At 42.2% G+C, this 23,702-nt stretch overlaps 1 protein-coding gene across 2 annotated transcripts; it reads left to right on the top strand.

The window, feature by feature from the left end:
- Positions 1-690: 690 nt before the first annotated feature.
- LOC140343042 (heat shock factor protein 3-like) lies at positions 691-19,933 on the top strand. 2 transcript variants are annotated; one of them, XM_072429514.1, is made up of 13 exons: positions 691-960; positions 2,539-2,647; positions 4,946-5,073; positions 5,716-5,843; positions 7,085-7,160; positions 8,023-8,084; positions 8,982-9,066; positions 9,916-10,070; positions 12,826-13,026; positions 13,873-13,978; positions 14,658-14,723; positions 14,855-14,915; positions 16,711-19,933. In XM_072429514.1, exons 1-13 carry the CDS (start codon positions 847-849, stop codon positions 17,001-17,003), a joined length of 1,584 nt encoding a protein of 527 aa, XP_072285615.1. In that variant the 5' UTR covers positions 691-846; the 3' UTR covers positions 17,004-19,933. The 2 variants fall into 2 exon arrangements, 1 of the variants encoding a protein (XP_072285615.1); XR_011923233.1 differs by having other exon boundaries at positions 696-960; positions 14,686-14,723; positions 16,711-16,747.
- The last annotated feature ends 3,769 nt before the right edge of the window (positions 19,934-23,702 follow it).

Genomic DNA, 23,702 nt, shown 5'->3' on the forward strand with positions numbered 1-23,702 from the left:
CCTAGGATATGTATCACTTTATCAGTGCAGCAGCTGGTCACACCCCCTCTCATGTCAGTCACAGTCCCGACCACACCCCTTTTGTGTCAGTCACAGTCCCGACCACACCCCTCTCGTGTCAGTCACAGTCCCGACCACACCCCTCTCGTGGCAGTCACAGTCCCGACCACACCCCCTCAAGTGTCAGTCACAGTCCCGACCACACCCCCTCTCATGTCAGTCACGCTCCCGACCACAAATCCTTTAATGATACTCACACTCACGGCCGCACCCCCTCTCATGCCAGCCTTGCTACAGACCATACCTCCTCTTAGGGTAATCAAATTCCCGATCACACCCCCTTACCGTGTCGATCACACTCCCGGCCACACCCCCTCTCATATTAGACATATTCTCGGCCACACCTCCGCACGTGGCCCGACACACCTCCTCCACATGTCGTGGCCACACCCCTCTTTTGTCAGTCACGCTCCCGGCCACACCCCCTCTCATATTAGACATATTCTCGGCCACACCTCCTCACATGGCCCGACACACCCCTCCACATGTTGTGGCCACACCCCTCTATTGTCAGTCACGCTCCCGGCCACACCCCCTCTTATATTAGACATATTCTCGGCCACACCTCCTCACATGGCCTGACACAGCTCCTCCACATGTCCTCGCCACACCCCCTTGAAGAACTATTCACTTCTAGGCATCAGCGATGGGTGGGGCAACCCTCAGCCAATCAGAGGCGCATATTTATCTGTAGTGGGTGTGGCGCTGCGTGTTCCGGAAGTCGGTGGCTGAGGAGGTGTTGTGTTGTTGTCGGTCGGTGGAGTCATCTGTGGGCCCGGTGTTACGATGATGGAACCCCTGGCCTCGTCACTCGGCTCTCCGCCGGTCCCTGCGTTTCTCCTCAAGCTGTGGGCGCTGCTGGAGGACCCGACCAATAGTGACGTCATCACATGGAACATGGTAACCATAACACAGCTGTACATGGGGTATGAAGGGGGAGCTTCTTGTCACAACCCTTCATTCATAGGACCCTGAAAGAGTCACCTTCTCTGCTCAGGAATACAAAATAACAGGTTCTCTTTAAAACCCATCCCCCACCCCACAGTAGGCTCCCCTCCCCCACCTTTGTAGCACCCATCACATGACCGTGTTCACGCCTGGTGATTGGCATGTTAGGCCCCAGTGGTGCATCATGGGAGGAGGTCACATGACTCCGCTGTTTGGGGTGAAAAAAGTGAGATTTCTCTTTAAAGTTATTTACCCTCACTTCCTGTCTGGCTGACAACATACAGGAAGTGAAGGAAAATCTGCAGCACAGACAGAAATACTTCAGAGTACTTTGGGCGGCCTGGTAACACTACTCATCCCATTTTACTACAGCTTACACGAGGCTGACAACCCTGCTCTGAATTCAGAAGAGTTCCTTAGCGTTGTCACCCTGTCACAGGAAGCTGCTGTGACAAGATTAACTGGTATTTTCATGACTTGAAGAGTAGGAGAGAGTAGGAGAAGACTGGAAGGTGAATTTGGTTTTGTACCGCCAAGGCTGCTCTCAGGATATTTCATTTGCATATTCCCGCCCCCTAAACGAGTGCCATCCAAACCTCATGCTCCATCAGGGGGTGTGGCACACAAGCAAGTTATCATGTGCTATGCTAGGTGGGCGTGTCCGTCAAGCAATGCAAGTAGATCACCTGGCAACCCAATGCGCTGTTTGGGACCTGGCAACAGGTCCTTTGGTTGTGAAGGACGCCCTCTACTGATGCAGGGCAAGATCAGTGCAGGTGTCATGCCATGCCTTAACTGGAGGAGGCTTTAAAGATGGTGGCACCGTACCAAGGCAGGGATAACGCAGGGTCCAATGGGGGTTTGTAAGCATGCAACCATATGCGCATGTGTACCGCTGTGCACCTTGGTGAGAAGCACAATAATTGTTTGCTGTATCATGTTGCGGCTGCTGGTTCGGTAACACGGCGGGTTCCGGTATGATCTACCTGCCAAGCACAGCACCCCGGAGCCCTGAAGCAGCATGCACGCTGCTGGCTAAAGCTGTCCTGTCTGGAAATGCACTGATCGGTATCGGCCAAACAAACTCCATGCAGGTTGTATCCTGGCTGAGATCTCTACTGGTAAACCCCAGTACTGCAAAGGAGTGCTAGCTGCAAAACCACCATGCCACCAAATGTTATGGGCTGACCCAGGACCCATCTGGCAGCCAAAGGGGTAAAACATTGGCCAAAAAACATAAATCCCCCCCCCCCCCCTTCCCATTGCCCACTCTGATGAACGCTGTTGAGGTTGTGATCATTGCAGAAAGAGGCAAAGTGACCAAAGATGGCGGCGCCCTGCGCTGGAGCGCGGTCGAGTGAGTCTTGCAGCTTTGGTTCCACGTTGAACAGATCTGAAATATTCACTTCCCAGACTGTCCAATTCCCTGCGCTGTCCTGTAGGGGGCGGGCAGGAGGAACCACACAAGCCAGGGATATCGCCATCATTGTTCGGGCACTGTTGACCCCTTTTTTTCTTTTGTCTCCGCAGGATGGCCAGAACTTTTGCATTTTGGATGACCAGCGCTTTTCCAAAGAAATTCTTCCCAAATATTTCAAGCACAACAATTTGTCCAGCTTCATCCGGCAGCTGAATATGTGTAAGTAGGAAGTGGACTGTGTGTACTGATACATTGCTATGCTTGTGCGGGTTTGCTAAGGGAGCGCGTACACTTAGCAAAGTGTCAGGGCGGCTAAGTCATGGCTAAGTACATCTTTAAAGCAAAACCAGCCCCCGCTGTTTTCGGTCCCAGGGCGCCGCCATCTTCTTCCTTCTCTTCCTTGATGCAAGTTTTGGCAATCTTGATTGGCTGGGCTGGAGTGATGTAACTGCAGCACAGGCGCTCAGGTGCCCCTTGCAGTGTTGCCCTACCTGATCTCAAATTTTGAGATCTTAAAGCGGACCTCTCACCACAATTTTTTCTTTATATAAAAAGTATGGCTAACCCTTCTATACAAAGTAAAAATGTTTTCTTTTTTTTTTTTTTAATCCCCTCCCCTTCTAAAGACTGAATGGGAACACAGAGCTTCCTGGGATACCTACGTCAAATATCCCCCAAGGCTTCGGGTGCTCTTTCTGCGCATGCCTGAGATTGGGCATGGGACTTTTTAGCAGGGTATCTGGATACTTTCCCCTGCTGAAAGGAAGCAATGTTATTGGCTGATATAACTGTAGAAGTGGGCTGCTTCTACAGTTATATCGGCTGCTGCTCAAAGGGGCAGCTGCAGCCGGGGGTCTACTAGAAGTAATGTTGACACTGCCGCTGATCAGGAGCACTCCAGCATTGCCGGGGAGGGAGGCCCGCCATGTTTTTCTTTGAAATTTCATGTAGAACACAACAGTCCTTCTCTGGGAAGGATTTTGATTGGCTATTTTTTAATGAATGAAAAACACACACAGGTCTGCTCAAACTCCTAAAATATATCTGCAGTCCATTGCTCAGCTGTTACCATTGCCTGAGGAGGCGTAAAGACCCTTCAGTGATCTGAAGTCATTGAGTCATTGATTATAAATGGTGAATGAGCAATATGAGCAGGGTGGCAGAAAATTAGGAAGGTACACAGCTGAATGTTCCTAGGTCGGTGTCATAACTATAAATAACGTTCTTCTGTCATGTGGCATTAAGGGGCCTATTGCAGCACACTCTGAAATAAGAGACACGGGATGTAGATTTTGGCGAGGACAACATCCTCTGGTGGTTTCTTTCCTGCTGGTCTATTCTCCTTGACAGGTGAACCTCCCAGGTGGGGGTAGCCAGTCTTTGTTCCTGTCTGACAGGTAATGGTAGTCCCTGGTTACAAGGAGATGCAAACTCACCTGCTGACTTGTCTGCAACAGTTTCACATGCATGAGGCAAACCGCTCCAGGCACTACGGTTTCTCTAAGAAACAGGTGATGCCCCTTCTTCACAAATGCGTCTTGCCTGCCTGATTGCTCCGGGTTTCACAGGCCAGGATAGTTGGATATCCGTGGAAAACAAAGCCCACGCTATGCATGAGCAGCTCAGCTTTGTTTACCAGAGATACCCATCAGTCCCTGGTTGCCTTTGTGTATGCCGGGAATAAATAAACTCCCACATACCTGCGGCCCGAGGTATGTCATCTCAGCACAGCCAATCAGGAGGCCAGAAAATCTTCTCAGAAAAGAAAAGAATGGTGGCACCCTGGAAACGTGAATTTCACAGTTTTATTTCTGATTTAAACATTACTTCTTCAAGCCTTGAGGTATCAGACATCACTGGGTAGGCTACATTCCTCTGCATGTCTTTTAGTGAACCATAAGTGCCTATAATTCTTGACCTTTTTTTTTTTTTTTTTTTTTTGGTACAAACCCCTGCATTTGAGGGGATACCCCACAAGACCGGGCAGTCTGGAAATGCTGTGACCCATCCTCCAGTCATCACAATTTGCCCCTTTTCACAGTCTGCAATCTGAACATTCGTCCATTTTTCAAGTTTCCAACACCTCGCCTTCAAAAACTCTTCGCTCTCTACCTCATGTACCCCCACCCCCCTTCCCTACCAGTCATTGTAATTAAATCACCAGCTTTATTCACCTCATCCGAGTTTCTGGTTTATTGTTTCATCTGATCGATGGATTTATAGCAAACATTTTCAAATAACTTTGACTTATTTTGTGCAGAATTGAAATCCCTGAAGTCCAGACAGCTGTCAGAAATTACAATGGCGTTCAGCTATGCTGCTGTGCGGCTGCTTTTCTTGTAATAAGAGGCTTAGTATTCTCTATTATTTCTTCTGAACATTGTATATTATAATTTTTCATGCAGCAATACATAATGTCTGTGCGTTTTGAATACTAATATATGTCCAAGAGCTTTCAGACCCAGTAATTCCCACTTAATTCATCCATCTCATTATTCTTTTTTATTTTCCCTGCAGATGGCTTCAGAAAGGTGATGAGTCTGGAAAGTGGACTCGTCCGATCGGATCGCAACTCCACCATTGAATTTCAGCACCCGTTTTTTAAAAAAGGAAAAGCGGAGCTCTTAGAACATATCAAACGCAAGGTGAGGGGTTTATTTTGTAATTATTGAGTAACATTGGCTGATGAGGTATGAGATAAATATTAAATATTCTCACTGTGATCGGTGTCTTCGGTAAGATAAATGATGATCCCATGCAAATGTTAAAGCAGACTTATTAGCAAAATTTTTACTTTACATAAAAGGGTAGGTTAAAAAAAAAAAGGTAATGCCCCTTCCTGCCACAGTGATAAAGACAGATTGGAAGAGCAGAGCCTCTTGAGATACCAATGTCACATCCCAGGAGGCATCTGGCTGCTTTTTATTCACATGCCTGAGATTGTACATGTGCAGGAGGGGCTTTTATCCATATAGGAAGAAAAAGTTGTCAGTCTCGCACAAGGAGATCTGCACGTTATCATCCCATTTATATCAGCTATATCACCCAAACTTGGTGAGTGTGGCATTAGGTGACATTGGCAGAAGATGGCGGTGCCAGGCGCTTCCTCTCCGCTGGGACGGAGGTAGATTACAGGACGGTGCGGGACCCAATCTGGAAAAGATGATAATGAAAGATGAAATTAAATAAAGACACCACCTACATTACAAAATAAAAGTAATGAATATTATGTTTTCCAACTTCCAATGTTGAATTGTGAATAAATAAGAATTTTGTTTCATCTATAGATGCCTTCTACAATAAAATCTGATGACCCTCACTTGTCACAAGATGAACTGCAAAGGGTTGTTTCTGAGCTACAAGAGCTAAAAGATGTCCAAAACAATATGGATGCAAAGTTGGAAAGCATGAGGCGGTATGTACTGACATCACGAAATTATTCAAATTATAAATTGTTGTTTGCAAAGCCGGATGAAAGGTTTCACAGATTGCAGTATATGTTAGCAGAGAACAACGTTTTTCATTGCCCTGGAGCACTCCATTATACACATCAGACTATCTCACCTGTGTGAGCTTGTTGGACATCTCATTCCAAAACCATAGCTATTAATATGGAATTACTCCCCTTTTACAGAGGCAGCATTCTCCAATCTTCTAGGAAGCCTTTGTACAAGAAGTTGGTTGTGTCTGTGGGAAATTGTTTCTATTCATGAGGTCAGGTACTGAAAACCTGGCTTACTATTCCAATGCATTCCAAAGGCTGTGTTTTCCCCGGCCCCTTTTAGTTAGGTGCACCACCCTGCACCTTTCAGTAACCACCTGGCTGTTTTTGGGTGGTTACTGAAGAGTTGGCTCACAATCCCTTCTGCAAAATTCTGTCATACCTGCCCGATTGCTGGCAACAAAGCTGCTCCTGCCCTGCTTTGGGTACCCGGCAGTCCCAGCTTTCCTTGCATGTTCTGAGGATGTATGAACTCCCCAATCAGGGATGAACATGGCCAAAGATTGCCTTTGGAAGGAAGATGACAATATAGCGGCAGCGCCTCTGCATTAGTGTAAGTACACACGTCCAATTATTCTCGGCCGATACAAGCTGTCAGGCTTGTTTCGGACAAGATACTGTGATGAGTTTATCTGATGTTCATGGATTCGTCCTGGTGGAAGAAGGTTAATGACTGAAGTTATTGGGGGAGGAGAGCGCATTGGGGTGCGGTTCGTTCATTCTGCCTTCTCCATACAGCAGAACTGCGCTGTATGTACAAGGCTCTTTCATTCATCTTTCAGTTGTTTGTCTCTGGAAACGATCCTAAAAGATAAATTCACATAATTTTTACAATCGAGTGTGTATATAAAGCCATAGAACTTCGATAAGAAAGTGGCATGAGTTCAGCTCTGCTTTAGGGTCAGGACTGCAATATCGAAAAGACAGAACACAAATGGTAGGCTTATCAGTAGTATTACCTGTGATCTCCTTGCAGCTTATCTTTCTCTTAATGTTGACTTACCATGCATTGTTCAGCATTTTGTCACTAGGTGTCCTCTATCTGGGTAGAGGATGGGGTTTGCTTGCAGAGCTTCTACCAATGCAGAACAGCTGTTATGATTTACTGTTTTCTGTTTTACACCATAACAATGTCAAATATGTTTAACTTGTAGGGAAAATCAAGCCCTTTGGAAGGAGGTGTCCTCGCTCAGAAGGAAACACAACCAGCAACAAAAACTTCTTACAAAGGTAAGCTGGACCCAATCACATGGGTGATTGTACAAATGGTTACAAGGCAGGGGGACGCCTTCCAGTCCCTGATCATCTACCTCCTGTACGCACCTAACGTAGAAATGTATATCAGCGACACTCATTTGAAGAGGTTACAGAAGGCAGGTGGCAAGCATTCACCTGCTGAAACCCACCAGCCTATATTCCTATACAAGTAGTCTATGTTTAACAACTTACCTGTTTACTGACCACCCCCACTTAAGACCAGCTCCACCGACATGTATATCGTACAAGAACTGTACAGTGTACATCCATGCAGTGTCTTCTCTTCAGTCATCCAGGCTCAGTCTTCCTCCACCTTCCACAATCCCCGGTCTGCAGGCTGTCGGTGAACTTGTCACTGACAGGCGCTGCTACTCTGCGGATCAAGTCTTTCCTATGCTTCTTACTTAACAGCGGTCATTAGGCGAGAAGCATTTGTTTTACACAGACCATGCCTTCATGATACATCAAAACCATGGCCATCTTCTCCCAGTTGTTTTTTTTTTTTACTTACCTACCCTATTGAAGCCTATTAGAGCAATAAGAAAGGGTCTCCTTAAATCTCCTACGCATACTAGCTTTCATAGATTTCCCCCTCCCCCACAACTATCATTTTTGCACTGAGTATGGGTCCAGAAATATAATTTTTATTTATATAGCTCCAGCTTGTTACGTAGTGATGTACAATAGATAGTGGCTGTAGATGACATGTCTGCATTCTTCACCAAATACAAAGTATGACATTAGAGGAGGGAGAGGACTCAGCTTACACTTTAAAAGCTTATGACAATTTTCTGCCTACTAACTTCAAAAATAATGTGCTTTTTTTTTCTTTCAGATCTTTCAGTTTATTTTGAGCCTAATGAGGGGAAATATTGTCATGGGTTCTAAGCGAAAAAGGTATTTATATATTCCTGTATTAAAATAATTGATTTACATTATGTGTAAACAAAACCTGACCTGATGGAAGATTGCAGGCAGAAAAAAGTCCCAGATCATTGCTGCGGAACCCAACCAGCCGTTTTCAGTTTTAGGATTTTGTAACTCCTGACAACGACTCCATGACAATCCTGACAAGCGAGTCAGTTTATTGTGCTGAAATGATAAATATTGCCCCACATTTGTAGCCCCTAAGGACCTAAATTAGGAACTGAAGACAACCTATACCGGGGACATTTGAAATAATTTTCAGAACTTGGGGAAACTCTGCTAATAATTGTTTAGTAAGTTGTCACTGAACCACCCCCCTTTTTTGCCCCGGTGGCCAGCAGGACAGGGGCACCCTTTTTTGTCAAGGTGCTCAGCGGGACAAAGGCCCCCCCTCTTTTTGCCCTGGTGTGGTGCCCAGCCTGAGGAGCCCCCCCCCCCAATTGCCCTACTGGCCAGAGGGACGAGGTCCCCCTCTGTTTGCCCTCATGGCCAGCTGGACGAAGGTGTCCAATGTGATCAGTAAAAATAATGCAACTTGAGTTATCCCTGTAAAGACACCGTCCGCTGATCACTGTCTTAGGAACATCTGAAAAATACCCAAAGGTTCCACAGAACCCTGAGAGAAAGACTGCTGTAATAATGTTCTGTTTACCACCAGACAGCAGCATGTTTTGTTTCCGTGTTGCAAAAATAACAAATTACTTAATAGGGAACTCATATATATGTAATCTTATTATGTTGAATTTCGATTGGATTGCATGAAATGTGCTTAAAGAAACCACATGATCCCAGATTTAATTTATGTGATCCAGGAGCTAGCTGGTCTATTTTCCATCTTTCATGCAGAATTTTCTTTTTGCTTTTCAGACAGCTAACATTGGAGCCCACACATTCCCCTCCTCCGAAATATAGTCGAAATGTTTTGCAGTTTCCCGAGGGTGTGGAGGAAGAGGTGAGACATTTTCTTATCTTTTTTTCTTCTTATCTTAGATGCAAAAAACATATTCACGAGAAAAGCTCTGCTTGTAAATTATTATTAAACAGGATTAATATAGCGCTAAATAAATCCTGCCCAGGAGAGGAAATGACCCTGCCCAGAAGAGCTTACAATCCAGGAGGTGGGGAAGCAGCACACAATAGGAGGGGGGTTGATAACCTCAGATACAAGCCTTCTGGTGGTTTTTTGCAGATCTCCTTCTAATACATTTTTTGGGAAACATTTAGAACATTAAACTTCCTGCTACACCCCTCACCCAGGTCTGGTGGGCATGACAACTAAGGATTGTGCAAAGTAGAACAGGAGGAAGTTGTCTGCATCAGCACCTTGGGACCTGATGACTAAACCCTCCCTATCTGCACAAGGCCTCCAACCTGCAGAACGGATCTGTGGTCACATTTTATACAAATACTATTGCTTTGCAGTTAGCACTTTGCAGCGCTAGGTCCCAAGTTCGAGTCCCGGCCAAGCCACAATCAGGTTAATGGTAGGGACATTAGATTGTGAGCTCCTATGACAGATAGCTAGTCACATGACTATGGACATTCTACAGCACTGCGTAATATGATAGCGCTATATAAATACTGTGTAATAATAATCTAAGCTTGCATATGTTTTATTACATCAGGTTAAGAAAAACTTTTTCTGACATACTCAGCTTCATTCAACATAAAATGTGCCTGGAGATATGCACTAAGGTTTTGAAACTGAAATATTGGCAGAAACTTATTACAAATTTATATATGTTACAGTAAATTATAAGCACATTTTAACTCTTAACGGATATTGTTCTGTTTCTGTTAGGTTCACCTTCCTTGCTCACACTCTGCTAACTCTGTAGACAACTCTCTACAAATTCATGAGATCTTTAGCCATGGAGAAGGCACATCGGAAGCAGTCACAGAAACGCAGAGCTTCACAACTCAAGCAGCTGCACCTATTGCAATGGATATTAAAGGGTATGTACTGGTCGCTTTTTGTTTATTGATTATCAGCCAGGGGACAAGCCGTTGTATATGATCTTGTCACTTGTTTTTAAATGAGCTCCACCCTGTGAAATAATGTCTCCCAAACTTTGTCATATTCTTAGTCTGCAGCAGGAACTTGAGTGCAGGTAGAAGCTTAATCTGACACAGCAGGCAAGGATTCGTGTCCCTGCATATAGCTGCCCCAACACAGGCTGCTCACACATTAAGGGTACAGATGCCCATTGTTCTTACTAAATCCTTATGAAAGCACCATATTCTCCCAACATGGGCTCACTCAAATTGGCTACCAGAGACTGATATTGCAGACACTGTCATGGCTCCTTTGCTCTTGCATTGTAATATATGGTGCTGATGACCATTGCTTTATCAGCCATCTCGTCATGGATGGCTAACAGATTTCTAAAACTCAACCTGAATAAAACAGAACTCATCATTTCCCCCCCTTACATTCCAAATCCCAACTGACATATTTATTTTTGGTAACAGCACCGTCATCCCCTCAGACTTGTTGTCTTGGTGTCACCTTCGATCCTGCCCTCTCATTTACCCACCATATTCAGAACATTTCCAGGTCCTGTCACTTTCACCTGCGCAACATCTCCAAAATCCGCCCCCACCTGTCCCCAGAGAGCATCCAACTCCGTGTACACCCCTTTTATCATCGTCTGGACTACTGTAACATCCTCCTCCTCCTCCTCTCTGCTATTCCACTAACCCAACTCTTCTCTCCAATCTATTATGAATGTTGCAGCCAGACTCCTCTATCCTTCCTACCCCATACACAGCCTTCCCACCTACCTACCCCATACCTACCACCACCCTCTTCTGCTGCCTAACTTTGTACTTCTCTTCACTGGCTTCCATTTCACTTGAAAATCAAAATTAAGCAAAAAGTGGAGATGTTTTAACCATGGGAGATTGACTACCTTGATATTGACTGGAGTAATGGCACTTCAGGAACCCCAAAAGGGAAGAAATGTGTGTGTTTATTACAAGATAATTTTATGGTACAGTTTATAGTTTATAATTTTATGATACTATGCTGGACCTAGTTCTTTCTAACAATGCAGAGCTTATAACCAATGTGCATATAAAAAGTCAATCTGGGTATCAATGACCATAATATGTTTCCATTTAATGTAAACTGTAAATGGGAAAGATAAAAACATTTAATTCTCCTTTATTAAGGGCGACTCTCTGTGACTTGGACTGGGAGACAATATTGTCCTCAAAGAACAGAAATGGGGATGTTTCAAGTCTTTTCTACAAAAGCATACTGAAAATATATTCCAATAAGTAATAGGTTTAAGAGGCTAAAATAAAAAATAAAAACAAAATAAAAATGTGGCTCCCAGCTGATGTTAAAAAAGCCATAAGGAACAAGAGAAGGGCATTCCAAAAATATAAAAATGATCACCATCATTTGAAACCTATAAAGAATATACTAAAAGATGTAAAAGGGACATAAAATGTGCAAAACTTCAAAATGAAAGACAGATTGCAAAGGAAAGTAAGGCCAACCCCCCAAAAAAATGTTTAAATATATTAATAGCAAAAAGTTCAGACCTAAGCATGTAGGCCCCTTAAAGGACGTCTCTCGAGTTGGTAACTGGGGATAAAAAAGGCAGATTCACTAAACATTTTTTACTTCTTTTTAGCTCTTTGTACACAAATGAAAATGGCAGAGCTCATGTCCAAATTCATAATAGCAATGTCACTGTCTTAAATGAGTCACAATGGCTCAAAATTGATATTGGGAAACAGCTGGGAAAAATTAAGTTTTACAAAGCACCAGGACCTGATGGGATTACATCAACGTGTCCTTGAAGAGCTGAGCTCAGTTATTTCAAAGCCAATATTTCTATTTTTTAGAGACTCTTTAGTCACTGGCATTGTATTGATTGATTGGCGTAAGGCCAATATGGTTCCTAGCTTCAAAAAGGGAGAAAAATTACCAGGTAACTACACAGACCTGTTAGTTTAACGTCCAAAGTTGGAAAGGTCTCCAAAGTTGGAGAATTTGATAAAGAACCACATAGAGGAGTTTCTGCTAGAAAATAATTATATATTTTATTTTTTTATAATATATATTAATATATTAATTTTATTTTATTATAAGTGATAGTCAGCATGGCTTCCAGAAAGACAGAATTTGTCAAACAAATTTACTCTTTACTCTTTTTATGAGGAAGTAAGTAAACAGGTAGACAGTGGAGTAGCAGTTGATAGTGTACTTGGACTTTGCTAAAGCATTTGACACTGTACCCCACAGATGGTTAATATGCCACATCTCTTACCATGGCTTTTCCTGAATGTTCTGCACATACTTAGGAGAAGGTATAGACATTTCTCATCCACATTTCTCAAGTGCAACTCGTGTTAAATCTGTACCCCAGCCTTACCTTTCATGTTGTACATAGCCTTAGTTTGCCCCTTTCAATCATGGAGGCTCCACATCACACAAGGGAGTTACATCGGGTGCTCTGCTATTTGTTTTTTAGGAAGCTACATACAGCTCTTCCCACTGGTAATAGTTTACCTGCATTGCATAAAGATATCTCTAGCTCTTAAAAAAATAATTTGTTATAAAAAGCTGGATTCGTTTTAAAATCATGATCAGCGTGCTAATTGGGGGAAAGAGGTACCAGTGTAGACAAAATATAAGCAAATTCAATGTCGGCTTTAGAAAGTCCCAATCTCTAATATTAATTTCTTTCTTTCACAGTGACACAGTGCAGGAGGTTGTCATCGATGATTCAGTTCTGCAGTTGCAATCTTTTGCTGAGCAAAATCTGCTCTCCAGCCCCTCAGCGGGAGGAGAGGAATTGGCTCTGAATGTAGTGCAGCCAAATTCCAGTGAGGATGCCGATAGCGTGATCAATTCAATTCTGAACGAAAACAGCACCAGCAATGAAATGTTATACCGGTAAGTAGGACATCTTAAACAACAGATGATGGATGAAGCCAGAGTCTCCATTATAAGTTTGTGAATTGGGATTTCCATACAGTGGAATCAGGATGAAATTTCCCCATTTTATGCAGTTTTTATTTAGGGTTAAATAAAACCTAGATTTTATTTGGGATTGTTGCACCCAAATGAAATGTGGGGATCCTATTCTTCCCTTTTTGTTATATATATCTTTGTATATGATTTATAGTTTGATGCTGCAAATCTTCTGCATTAAAACACATAGGGCTCTATTTATAAAACAGGAAATTTGGGAATCCCTCAAACATTACCTTGTTGGAAACTGCTATGTGTTTTAATGACAGTATGTGATTCCCACCAGGGAATGTTTGAGGGATTGTCAGATTCCTTGTTTTTTAACTCAAGCCCATGGATTTCAAATAAACTTCGCATTGGATGGTACTGAAAAAAAGGCGCCGCAAGAGGAGGAGTATTGTCACCTGCAGCGAGTGAAAGGTCTGAGACAACCCCAGCTCTAGGAAATGTCCTTAAATGAGTCTATTCAATGCAGTCTATGCATTGTCTTGAACTGCTATGTAGTGGAAAGAATAAACATGAGAACAGGCAGGTTCAGGCCAGACATAATATATAAAGAAAGTATTCCTGACTGTGTCTGTCATGCTCTTAGAAAGCTGTGAGAAGCTCACAGTGTGCAGTGAATTCAAAGTAAGCAAATCTAGTGCAACACTGGAGGGCTGCAGGGCAGATTTTAATGTTCTGCAAGTCAGATTCACTTCATCTTGAAAATTTGTTTGTCTTCTGATCTGCCAGAATCTAATATTTCAATCTTGTGTTGTTTTATAGAGAAGAGATCCAAGACTTCCTGAGCTGTATTGATGCCAGCCTAGAAGAGCTACAGACCATGCTGTCCAGGAAGAAACTGAATGTGGACTCTGATTTTATTGATGAGGTGAGAAAATGATTAATGTATAATAAATTCTTTTCAGGCTGAACCTTTTTTCTTTGTGTTATTTGAAGTGGGAAAGGTTAGAACAAAATTTTGTTTTTGCAGCTATCTGTTAGCAACCTTTTTATCTTGGATTTCTATAACAGCAAGACATAGAAATAAAAATGCTGGACATAAAAATCCTTAGCAGAGTAGGGACACATTTTTTTAGAAAAATCTTTTTAGAATTCTCGGCTGCAAAACACCAATTTGTTGCGCACTAAATGCATTGCTCCCCGAGCAGTAATTCCAAACAAGATCAGACACGCCATTCATATATGCAGATGACAGGTAAGCATCAGGAGATCCCATAGATAGATCCCATAGGACCGAACTAAACAGGAGAGCTTTCTCCTCATTGGTCCTGATTTTGATCAGGTGATCTACCTCTTGATTAGCATTAGCACTGCATATGAAGCTTTATATTTCCCACAGTCACCCGATTCTTTATCCTGGAAGAGGTACGTGTGACAAAAAGATTTCTAGTCAAAATTCTGGAACTGCTATTTGTATCTTGGCATTGCACAATAATACCTGTTGTAAAATCTGTTGTAAAAAAAGTAACTTTTAGGAAGCCGCCAGGCCACATTTCACATAAAATTATTCATGAAGGCGAGCCTTTTTATCTTTTTAACTTTTGCAGCTATTTAAACCTGACTTGTCCTCCTCAGATAATCCAGTGACGGAAACCAACACCGGCATATCCAATGTAAGTATATATTCTATGCACATTGTGGTAAATCACCACACAAAGTGACTTCAATATAAATGAAAAATTGTGGACTGAGAAATGGGTTAGTAAGGTATGGGAACTAATGGCGTCCTAAATTTTTTTCACAGGAACCTCAGGAGACTAAAGACGGAGCAGCGATAGAGATCGGCGATGACCATTTAAACAAAGGTAATCTGTTTTTATTTAATTGTGCTTACAAATACTTTTGATGGGGAGGTCCAGATTTTCAGTATGGAATGTATTTCATCTCTGCAAAATGACTGCTCTCACATCAAAGGTTCCCTTTCTACTACATAATGGCAAGGACTGGGCTATTTTAGAAGCTAAACCAGGGGGTTGCCCAACTTTTACACTGAACATATACTATCCAGCAAAATGTTTGGGAGTGTGCTGTGGCTATTCAGAGTAATATATTACCCATCATTGGTGGTCAGCATTAGGAACATATGATCTGTTATTGGTGGATAGTTGAATTAAAGCTGAATCTCCTAGAGCAGGGGTGCCCATACTTTTTGGCTTGCGAGCTGCTTTTAAAATGACCTAGTCAAAATGATCAACCATAAAATTCTAAACATATTATTTTTATATATCTAATACATAGGTACCGAGTATACGTTATATTTAAAATATATATTCGTTACCTTGCATAACAGCATGAACATGTATAGCGCAATACAATTCTGTACATTTTTGGGCGTTACCTTACTCTGATGGCAGCAACAGTCTTCCAAATGATCATTGGTCATGGTGGAACGGTATTTGGACTTAAACTCTACCGCGTACAGGAGTTATTATCTTGAAAGGCAGGGCTCTGCCATTAACTCACGTTGCCTTTGTGATCTACCGGTAGATTGCAATCCACGAATTGGGCACACCTGTCCTAGAGTGTAAGCTCTTTAGGAGAGGGTCTTTCTGTCATTTCCAACCCTTATTTAATGTACATCGCTGTGTAATATGTTGGCACTATATAAATCCTGTTTAATACATAAAGCCACACAATTTGTCCATCGCATTGGGCTGCCGTCTCCCTTATCTTCTTCCCAGAGACTAACTTTGGCCATCTTGATTGGTTGTGCCAGGATGATGTAAGTCATTCGCTAATCCCTATTGCATGCAAAGGATGCCAGAATTGTGGTTTTCCCTGGCAACTGACGCTGCATAGGCGCGGTTGCCTTGGCTTTGCAAAAACGTGGAGTGATCGGACAGGTAAGACATATCATTGCAGAAGGAACATCGCCTCTCCCTGTCTGCAATAATGCCCTGTCTGATGCAAAATATTTAAAAGAGGAATTTTAGTTCTGGTTTATTAAGCTGCTTAATAAGGGGAACTTTCAGTTCCACTTTGAATATGATCCGTCATTGGGGGTCAGTAGGAGGAACAGTGGCAGGAAGAGCCAACACTAATGGCCCGCAGGAGAAACACAATCTGGTATTATCTGGAGGAACATATAATCCATTACTGAGGATCAATGGGTGAAAAATATGATCAATTCAACAGAAACAGTCCGGTATTGATAATCAGAGTGGGAAGAACATGTGATCCATCATATAAGCAGATACTCCCAATGTTGCATGTGATAGATTGTCCGGTTCTATAACACTGTGTGCAGCACCCGGCTGCCCTATGATTTGTGATGGGAAAGCCCTGCAGCTCCTAGCCTTTCATAGTTTTGGTACTGCTGAGCTGAACGAATAGGAATAACAATTTGCCACTATCAGAAACCTAAAACCTAGGTGATTCAAAGCACTAATGTTAGATTGCCTCATCGGAAATGAATTTCATTTCCCTGTTGGAGCAAATTGAACTAGGGTTTAAAATATTATTTTGCCTTCCTGTGATCAAGCTATGTACATAAGGTTTTATATCTGGGATATGTTTATTTCCCTAGTGGATGGACTTGATATCTTTTTTCAACCTGATCTACTATGTAACTAAATGAGGTTTACATTTTGTATTTTGCAGACAAGCAGCTGATGCAGTACACAGGAAACCCTCTTCTCTCCATGTTTGATCTACCTTCCAACGATTATGGAACGGGGTTCGTAGACCCGGCTAATCTGTTGACCCCAATCACAGACGATGAGTATGTGGGCACTTCAGCAATAGACAACGACGGAGTCCCAAGTTGTAGCTCAAACAAAGAACCCGACCTGCTGGTGGAAGATTTCAGCAACCCTCAAGAGCTTCTTCCTTTGTTTGTCCTCAGCCCAGTGAACAAACTGATCGATGAAGCCAAAGACACTGAGGTGCTTTAAGTGTAAAGACTTCAAAGCGCGCGCGTTACACGTCAAGCTGAGTGTTTCACATTTAAATTCTTCCAACTAAGCGCTTGTATATCATGCAATAAGGTTTTGTTATAGGGAACTAAAGCGTTTTTCCCATTTTACAACATTGTTACTTTCCTTCTGAACCCTGAGAGAGACTTTTGTGGGGAAAACATTTTTTGTTACCCCTTGTAATGATGTAAGCCGTGCAGAATGTAAAATTTTATTTTACGTTTCACTTTCCTACATCAGAAACTTTTTTTTTTTTTATTATTATTTTATAAAGTTTAAATCTGTATTCTTGACTGAAATCCATGGTCATGTGACAGACCAAGGTTGGTCCCAATTTTTTGTTCTGGTTTGTAGTGTGACATGACTATGGACTTTGTACAGCGCTGCTTAATATGTTGGCGCTTTATAAATACTATATAATAATAGAGTAGGAGAATGGACAATGCCTCCCACTGAATAGAAAAATATAATGTCAATCACTAAATTTACACTAGGCTTCTTTAGCCCCCCCCCAAAGGGTGCTGTCATGGTATTACCACATGAGGAGCAGGATTGGCCAGTTATCAGCAAAAAGGGCATTTTTAGTCTCCCGTGATCCTAAAGTTCTTCTGATCTTAGTCCTCATTATCAGAGGAGATACCACAGAGGGTATTGTACCAGGGCAATGCAGCCCTAACCTTTAAAGTGTATGTAAACCCTAATAACTACATTTTTGCCCCACCCCATTTCTTTTTTTTTTTTGTTTTGTTTTTTATAAATCTGCCAGGGTTTTATTTATTTTTTTTATTACTCACTGATTATCCCAGAAATCTAACAAGCAGCAGAGAGCATGGGAAGTTATCTATAACATGTTTGTATCCACCTTTGAACTATAAAGGACATCTTTCTTAAACAGGAAGGTAAGGGGTAGATACAGAACAGTGAGAGAGCCTTGTTGCCCAAGCACGGTAAGTGCATTACTGGCAGGATCACCAGGTGAAAATAAAGGGGGGGAAAGAAAGAAAATGAATGGAGACACCATGATATCTTAATTCTTGGGATTTATATACACTTAAATACCAGCAAAAAAAAAAAATGTGCAGATTTTCATTTATTGTAAAGCCAGCCAAAGCTTCCATTTCAGCCTTTGTGTTCTTCAAAAGCTAATTGCCTGTAGGGTTTTTCAACAATAAAGGGAAAAAAAGCAAAAAAAAAATGTTTGCTTTTTCCTATTAAAATATTTAGAGTAATGCCCAAAACTACATTCACCCTAATGGCTTCCATTGCGTTTAGTTGTTTTATTAGAGGTGATGTAACCCTGATGACTTTTTTTTTTTTTTTTTTTTTTCTGATTTCAAAAAACAAAAACAAACTGTGTTCTCAGCCTATTATGTCAGGTCAGATCTTCCCTCCAATAAATCCATCCAGGCAGTGTTCTCCCCAGCACCTTTTAGCTGGGCATAGCACCCGTCTGTATTTGGGTGTTGACTGAACAGTTGGGTCACAATGCAGGGGCTGCCACCCACCTACAGCTTCTTTCTACCCAGCTTGAAAGTATTTCTGGGGAAAATACTGCATCCAGATTATAGTCAGAATTGTCCATCGTAAGTTTTCTCTCTGATTTCTACTCTCAGTTGCTAGCATTGGCTCATTTGTGTCATTCACTCTGGGAGCTTGTACATATTAATACACGGCTGTGTCAGCTAAGCACATTTTGGCAGTGTTAAGTTACTTACATTTTTAGGTTTTATGTTTTATTATCTAATTGCTCCTTTCAGGTTTTTTTTTATATACTATGTTGTATTTGTTACGTGAAGTTTTACTTTTGTTCAACTTTTTTTTTGTTTCTGGACTATCAAAAGACACATCAAGTCCTAAAATGTGTAGACTATCCCAGGTTAAATTTCTCCCATTATCAGCATGTGGCTAGTGTTCATCTTTTCTTCAGCTTCTTCAGCTAAAGATGACCCTGGAATTTTTTTTTTTATTTGATAAAGTGTAATCTGTACATCCCTGCTTGCAGTTTCCACTTCATTCAGCTGTCTCACTCAGCTTGGCTTTTAGGCTGTATTGCATTGGGATTGGACATTGCAGGGGGAGCCTAGAGGTGATAAGAGTTCCACGTGGGTATCATCCAGTGGGTAGGCCGGTCTAGCCAAGCACTGGGGCAGCTTCATTTTTTTCTTTAATTACTGTAAAATACCTTTCCTGAAATTCATTGAAGGACAAGGGACTGTTCACGACCAAGCTCACGCTACAGAATATATATTGGTAGTAAGGTGGTTGGTATACCCTGGCATGGTCTTTATTTTTTGCATTTGCCAGTATCCAGTCCTCAGGTTAAATGGGTGGGGTCAGACTGGAGGAAGGGGCGAGGCTAGATGATGTGGAAGTACTCCGTGCGTGGGTTTCGGTCTTCCTGTGTCCCTAAACTGACACCAATTAAAAGATTTTACAATTACTAATAAAGTCGTGTTTTCCATTATGAGTTAGTACTTACAACTGTGAAATGCTTTCCTGTACCAGCAGCACATTTTAGAGCAAGAGCAGTTCAATGAGCAGTCCAATACACACCCAGCACAATGCTCCAGCCAACATGGTGGCTCAAGGAGTCTTTGTTTTGTAAATTTGACTACAGTCCAACAGGAAACAGAGTTGGAACAAGTGCACCAATTCCTATAACAGATCTGATTAGACACCCCTTGCTCCCATTCTCTGCCGGTTCCTCTGGGTGTGGCTATTACTCAGCTCTTCCAGCACAGACCACTGCAGTGTGAGAGCAGGAGGCATGGATAAAAGCAAACCCCTTATAGCAATGTGCAGCAATCTGAATATTTCCATGTAGAGTAACTCCATTAGCATCTGATATTTCAGTTTTCATGTTTTTTTTTGTAATTGTAAATAAACACTGAATGTGTTGGCTCATATAAGACTATATTTGTAATGCTTTTTAGTATATGTGTGTGTGGTACCAAGAACCTGAGTGCATTGATTGGGAGGTATTGGTAGAATGCTGTATGAAGAACTTGTGGTTCTGGCAGTGTTGGGCCTAAATGATCGAAAGGATTGTAATCCAATGAATGGAAAGGGGTGGGGCTAGGGAAAGTCAGCTAGGAATAGGAGTGGCTAGGTAATGCTGGAAGTCCCCCATCCAGGAAACAAATTGCAGCAGCTTTTAATGAACATTGTGAGAATTGGAGCAAAATGATTTCAGTGCACATACATAATGTATAACTAGACCATGTCAAGTTAATAAATATGTCAAGTCTGAACGACTGCAGTACCTAAAATTGTACATAGGTGGCACTGTACAAATCTTTTACAGCTCATATAGCTGATATTGGTTTAAAGCTGACCATAAACAATGGCCCTGGATGTAATCTCCCTCCTTTTGCACCAGAATACATGATACTTGCTTTTTCATCCCTACGATTATACCACAAAGTGCAAGACCTCTAACTGCAATACCCATGTAAGGCTGAGAACCTGATGTGCAATGTCAGGTTAGTTTTGATAAAAGATGTTAAGTAAAATTATGTTCGTTCTGTGCAGTCTGTTCAGTCAATCTTTTATATATATTAAAATATTGAAAATAGGCTTTAAAACAAGCCATCCGTGGCCTCAGGTGTTGTGGAGAAATTCAACCTCAAATTTCACAGTAGAAGCACAGTCATTGTTCTCTCAGCAGCTCAGCTCCCCCTACCTGGCAGTGACTCAGCAGCTCAACTCTTCCAATAGATAACATAAAGCGTTATGTAATATTGTAGCATGAGCAGTCGACCAGATTTTCCTCGTATTGATTCTCTGTATTTCCTCCTCTTGGATTTCTTTGAGCTATTACTAGATTAATATTGTTTTATAACAAAGTAAACAATAAAGTTTATTTGATTTGAAATAAGTTTGCTGCAATTTTCTGCTTGCAGTTTTGTAAATTCACTCACTGCAGCTCAGATTTGTGTTAGTATTGGTGCCTAATTTTTCAGATGCCACAAGCAGCGTCCAATTGCATTTTGTGCCCCCCACCCCGCAGCCACCTCAATAGACTTGAAGTGAAACCACTTTTTACCACTTTTGCATGGCTCTGCAACTATTTTTGGTCACCTGACCATCACACATCTGAGACCTTGTTGGCCACCCCATTTTAAAACCATGGCCAATAATATGGGGTTAGATTCCTTTTCCTCTAAGGCCATTAATATGGAGTTGCCCACTTCCATGGTTATTAAATTGAATTTGTCCCCCAGCCATGGCCATTTATACAAAACTGTTCCTCAATTGGCCATCATTGTGGAATTGGCCACTTTGTGGGGCTATACAACAGCCTCCACCTTTCTGGGAGTGACTGATATTTCATGGTAATGATATTCAATAGTTTGGGGTGTCGGGGTCTCTGTCCCAGCTAAAGCATGAAACCGCATTTTCACCACCACAGATATGAGCTTGTTGGCCATCCCATTCCAAAACCTTGGCCATTAATATGGCGTTGAATCCACCTTCCTCCATGGCCTCCCCAACCACAGCCATTACTCTGGAGGTGTCCCCCAATGGGTCAAAATTGAGGAGTTGGCTACTTTATGAGTCTGTAGGAACTTCATCATAAGGACTTTCAATAGATTTTCGTCTCAGGGCTCTGTTCCGGCTAAATCATAAAACTATGCATAATCACACATATATGAGCTTGTTGGCCATCTCATTCCAAAACCATAGTCAATATTATTAAGTTGAACCTCGCTTCCTCTATGGTCCCTATTGTTCAAATCCACCATGACCATTAATGCATAGATAGCCCTCAATTCGCCATCAAAATCATGAAACCATTTTTTCACCATCATGGATATGAGCTTAGTGGCCATCCCAATCCAAAACCATGATCAATATTATAAAGTTGAACCTCCCTTTCTCTTTAATGTGAACCTTCATTGGGAACAACTGGTCTCCATCATTTGGGGAGGTGTCCTCCATACATTTGACCATGACCAGAAATGGCACAATTGACCACCATTGTGGAAATGGTCCATTTATGAAGCTATAACGGCCTCCAGTCTTCTGGGATTGCATTTCCAATTCATTGTAAAGGCATTTATTAGTTCTGAGGCCAGAGCTCTGTTCAGGCTAGTTCATGAAAACAGTAATTCACCATCACAGATAAAAGCTTGGTTGATATTCTATTCCAAAACCATGGCCAATAATATGCAGTTGTCCACCTTTCCCTAATGGTCAATAATATCGAGTGACCTCCCTTTGCAGTTAAAACATCTTCTGCTCTTCTAGAAAGACTTTCCACAAGACTTCAGAAGTTGCCCCCATTTGTGAGGTCAGGCACTGGTATTAGATGAGAAGACCTGGCTCACCATTCCAATTCATCACAAAGGTGTTCAGTAGGGTCGGGGTCAGGGCTCTGTGCAGGACACTCAAGTTCCTCCACACCAAACTGGTGACACCATGTCTTTATGGAGGGGGCTTTGTACCCCGGGGCACAGTCATGGGGGAACAGAAAAGGGTCTTCACCAAACTAACCGCAAGGCTGGAAGAGCGCAATGGTCCTCAACGTCTCATGTTTCACTCTTTACTGGAAACACCTGAACCCAACCATGGAGAGGCTCCTCAGACATTTGACAATTGGGACAGAAAAGTCTTTGTATGGTGGAGGATTACCAGGACCCTTCATTGGGAACAACTGGTCTCCATTATTTGGGGAGGTGTCCTCCACACATCTGGCCATATAAGTAGGTACTACTGTTTAATGAGAAGACCTGGCGCACCATTCCAAATAATCCCAAGGGTGTTCAGTAGGGTTGAAGTCAGGGCTCTGTGCAGGACACTGGAGTTCCTCCACATCAAACTGGTGTCTTTATGGAGGGGGCTTTGTACTCCGGGGTACAGTCATGGGGGAATAGAAAAGGGTCTTCACCAAACTGTGAACACAAAGCTGGAAGAACCCAACTGTCTGCAATGTCTTTGTATGATGGAGGATTACCAGAACCCTTCGCTGGAGACACGCAAACTCATTTGGTGGGCCATCCTAAACTGCTTGTTCAGAATGTAATTGTGTGTTTTTTATGCTCATGGCTCTAAAAAATCAAAAAAGTTCACTAAAATCTCATATTTCAATATGTCACCTTTGTCATGTGCTCATGATTACAATGTTCAGGCTTTCCCTATTTTTGTAAGCGATAGTATAAATGGCCATGCAATCCAAATTATGCAACTGGGATGTGGAGTTAAGTAAGAGCTCTTCCATGAAGTATGGAGATGTTACATAGCTCTATGAGTGTCAAGTGACCACATTATGGGAAGTGGAAAGGTTGTGGTATTTGAGGGGTGTCACTAGTGTTCCTGTCAAGTGTTTTTCAAACTTTGCAATTCTGTTCACGATCTGGCTGACTTAACAAAATCATTGTTGTTGTGCAATTGTACGAGTAGTGGGGATCTATCTCAAAGGCTCATCTACTGAAAGCCTTAATTGCAAAAGTAATTTTATATATTTTTTAAATATTACCTGATGGCCATGTCCCTAATGTTCTTTTTTGACCACTATATACGATTCTACAGTAGCCTACAGTATATCAAGCCCCCTTACAAATGATTGGGTCCAGGTGTACCCAGTGAAGGGTCCTAATAATCCCCCATCATACAAAGACCTTGATGACAATTTTGATCTTCCAGCTTTGTGGTCACAGTTTGGTGAAGACCCTTTTC

The sequence above is a fragment of the Pyxicephalus adspersus genome, chromosome Z (genome assembly GCF_032062135.1).
Source record: "Pyxicephalus adspersus chromosome Z, UCB_Pads_2.0, whole genome shotgun sequence".
NCBI classification, from domain to species: domain Eukaryota; kingdom Metazoa; phylum Chordata; class Amphibia; order Anura; family Pyxicephalidae; genus Pyxicephalus; species Pyxicephalus adspersus.

Coding starts and splice junctions, on each gene's coding strand:
- LOC140343042 (XM_072429514.1), top strand. CDS start 847: ATGATGGAACCCCTGGCCTCGTCACTCGGCTCTCCGCCGGTCCCTGCG. Junction 2,648..4,945: donor CATCCGGCAGCTGAATATGT/GTAAGTAGGAAG, acceptor TTTTCCCTGCAG/ATGGCTTCAGAAAGGTGATG. Junction 13,979..14,657: donor ACTCTGATTTTATTGATGAG/GTGAGAAAATGA, acceptor TAACTTTTGCAG/CTATTTAAACCTGACTTGTC.